The 3347-nt window shown below is 38.9% G+C and overlaps 1 protein-coding gene across 2 annotated transcripts in view; it reads left to right on the plus strand.

The window, feature by feature from the left end:
- Positions 1-2914, plus strand: part of LOC100948281 (zinc finger protein 267-like) — a 33360-nt gene extending 30446 nt beyond the window's left edge. For both annotated transcript variants that reach the window (XM_012813809.2, XM_023508992.1), the window contains one exon: positions 876-2914. In XM_012813809.2, the coding sequence (XP_012669263.1) occupies positions 876-2530 (1655 nt within the window). In that variant the 3' untranslated portion in view covers positions 2531-2914. The remainder of the gene's footprint in view (positions 1-875) is intronic.
- The last annotated feature ends 433 nt before the right edge of the window (positions 2915-3347 follow it).

Raw genomic sequence — 3347 nt, forward strand, 5'->3', positions numbered from 1 at the left:
CCCAAGCAGCTGGGACCACAGGGGCCCGCCGCAATGCCCATGTTTTGGTTGCAGCCGTCATTGTTGTTTGGCAGCCCGGGCTGGATTCGAACCCGCCACCTTGGGTGTATGTGGTTGGTGCCTTAGCCACTTGAGCCACAGGCGCCGAGCCGATAGAGCATTTTTAAAAATGGATACTTTAAATTCTTTTAAAATTATGTTATATGGCTCGGCACCTGTAGCTTAGTGGGTTAGGGCCCAGGCAACATATACCAGGACTGGTGGGTTCGAACCTGGCCCAGGCCTGCTAAACAATGACATGTACAACAAAAAAAGCCAGCCATTGTGGTGGGTACCTGTAGTCCCAGCTACTTGGCAGGCTGAGGCAAGAGAATCACTTAAGCCCAAGAGTTTGAGGTTGCTGTGAACTGTGACACCGTGGTATTTTACCGAGGTTGATATAGTAAGACTTTGTCTCAAAAAGAAAAAATTATGTTATAGATCTTCACTTCTTTAGGACTAGTTGAATATTTATTTTAGTCCTTTTATTTGACTATATTACTTGCTTTGTTTGATGTGTTAAGATTTTGGTCATGTAAAAAACAGCTACCTATTATGTCCCTTAAGGAATGGCTTTATACAGGAAACATTTGACACCATACAGCCTCACTAGACATTCTAAACACTTGGCCAATCTGTTGGGAAGATGTGTCTTTTCTGAATTTCTATATTTCCAATTTAAGAAGGTTTGCCTCTTAAGAATGCTTAATCTTAAGGTAAAACCTTCCATTAGAGATTCCATATATTCTACTATCTCTCTGTTGCTATAAAAGTTACTGTCTTTGTTCTCAGTAGATTCAACATGTCATTCAAACTGTATCTGTGTTTGTTTTCAGCACTACATATTAAAGAATGCAACACACAGTCTTTGGAAAGCCCCAGAGAAACCCAAGCTATTGGATGTAGTTCTGGATTAACTGTTCAGTCAATTATATCTGAAGACCAGAGATTTACAATTGAAGAGAATAATTCGACATGTGGTCAGTTTGATGGGTCCTTTGTTAAATGTTTAGAATTCTTTCAACAACATATAATACCATTTTGTGACAAAATATATGACTGTAATCAATATGGTAAGGTTTTTACCGAATCATCATTGCTTAATCAATGTCAGGAAATGGATAATTCAGGAGAACATTACATATTCAATAAGGCTTTGATGTCTATTCAGGAATCTTCTCTAAATAATTACCAAGATATTTGTATTGACAAGAGAAATTATCAATGTGATGAACCTGATAAAACCTTGTACCAAGACTCTTGTTCAGGAAAACATCAGAAATGTCAATATGCAGAGAACCAGTACAAAGGCAAAAAATGTGAGAAAGTCTTTAATCAAAGTTTAAAGTTTTTTAGCAATGAGAATGGCCATATTCAAAGATATTGTCACAAATGTAATGACTGTGTAGAAGTTTTTACAGATTCAGGGAAACATTCTCAAAATCAGAGTATTCCTATTAGAGAAAACTCATCCAGATGTAATAAATGTGGGAAAGTTTTTAGTCACTCATCTAATCTGAGAAAACATAACATACTCCATAATGAAGAAAATCTTTGCAAATATAAAGAATGTGGAAAAACCATTAATCAGAGTCAACAGCTTCAAGAACATCAGAAAATTTATACTTCAGAAAGACCATACAAATGTAAAAGAGATAATAAATTATTTACTCAGTCCTCAAATTTTACTGTACATCAAAAAATTCATAGTGGTGTGAAGCCCTACATATGTAAAAAATGTGACAAAGCCTTTTCCAGGTGTTCACTTCTTAGTCGACATCAAAGAATTCATGCTGGAGTGAAACCCTACAAATGTAAAATATGTGGCAAAGCCTTTTCCAATAGTTCACATCTTAATCGACATCAAAGAACTCATGCTGGAGTGAAACCCTACAAATGTAAAATATGTGGCAAAGCCTTTTCCAATAGTTCACATCTTAATCGACATCAAAGAACTCATACTGGAGTGAAACCCTACAAATGTAAAATATGTGGCAAAGCCTTTTACTATAGGTCGGACCGTACTCAGCATCAGAGAGTACATACTGGAGTGAAACCCTACGCATGTAAAGAATGTGGTAAAGTCTTTTCCTATGGTTCACACCTTACTGAACATCAGAAAATTCATATTGGGGTGAAACCCTACAAATGTAAAGAATGTGGTAAGGCCTTTTGCCGTAGTTCAGACCTTACTCGGCATCAGAGAATTCATACTGGTGTAAAACCCTACCAATGTAAAGAATGTGGCAAAGTCTTTTCCCGCGGTTCACACCTTACTCGACATCAGAGAATTCATACTGGAGTGAAACCCTACAAATGTAAAGAATGTGACAAAGCCTTTTTCCGTGGGTCACAGCTTACGGAGCATGAGAGAATTCATACGGGAGTGAAACCCTACAAATGTAAAGAATGTGACAAAGCCTTTTTCTATAGGTCACAGCTTACTCAGCATGAGAGAAATCATAACAGAATGAAACCCTTACAAATGTAAAAAATGTGACAAAGCCCTTTACTATGGTCCACACCCTACTCCGTATCAGAGAACTAATAATGGAGTGAAAACCTACAAATGTAATGAGTGTTGTAAATTTTTTTCTCCATCTTCAAACCATAGAAAACATCAAAAAATTACATTAGAGTGAAACCCTGCAAATGCAAGGACTGTCTCAGATCATATGCCCAGACTTCAGACCTTAGAAAACATGAAAATAATTGATACTGAAGAGAAACCCTGCTGATGGAAAGAATTTGACAAAACCTTTTACTATATTGCACACATTGCTTGACGTCAAAAAATTTATACTGGCTTGGTGCCTGTAGCACAGTGGTTATGGTGCCAGCCACATGCACCAGTGCTGGCGGGTTCAAGCCTAGCTTGGCCCCGCTAAACAACAATGAAAACTGCAACAAGAAATAGCTGGCTTGGTGCCTGTGGCTCAAGCGGCTAAGGCGCCAGCCGCATATACCTTTTCTTATACAACTTTTTCTTTTAAGTCCTTCATGACCTATGAACAATTTGTCTGTTTGAGACACAAGTTACAGTTTCTATATTTGAAAAGCATATACAGAAACAGTAATACCACTTAAGAGTAACACTGGTGGCTAGGCACCTGTGGCTCAAGTGGCTAAGGTGCCAGGAACATACACCTAAGATGGTGGGTTCGAATCCAGCCTGGGCCGCCAATGACGGCTGCAACCAAAAAAATAGCTGGGCATTGTGGCGGGCACCTGTGGTCCCAGCTACTTGGGAGGCTGAGGTAGGAGACTCGCTTGAGCCCAGGAGTTGGAGGTTGCTGTGAGCTGTGATG

This window comes from Otolemur garnettii, unplaced genomic scaffold (assembly GCF_000181295.1).
Source record: "Otolemur garnettii isolate 467f Iridium unplaced genomic scaffold, OtoGar3 scaffold00304, whole genome shotgun sequence".
Lineage (NCBI taxonomy): Eukaryota > Metazoa > Chordata > Mammalia > Primates > Galagidae > Otolemur > Otolemur garnettii.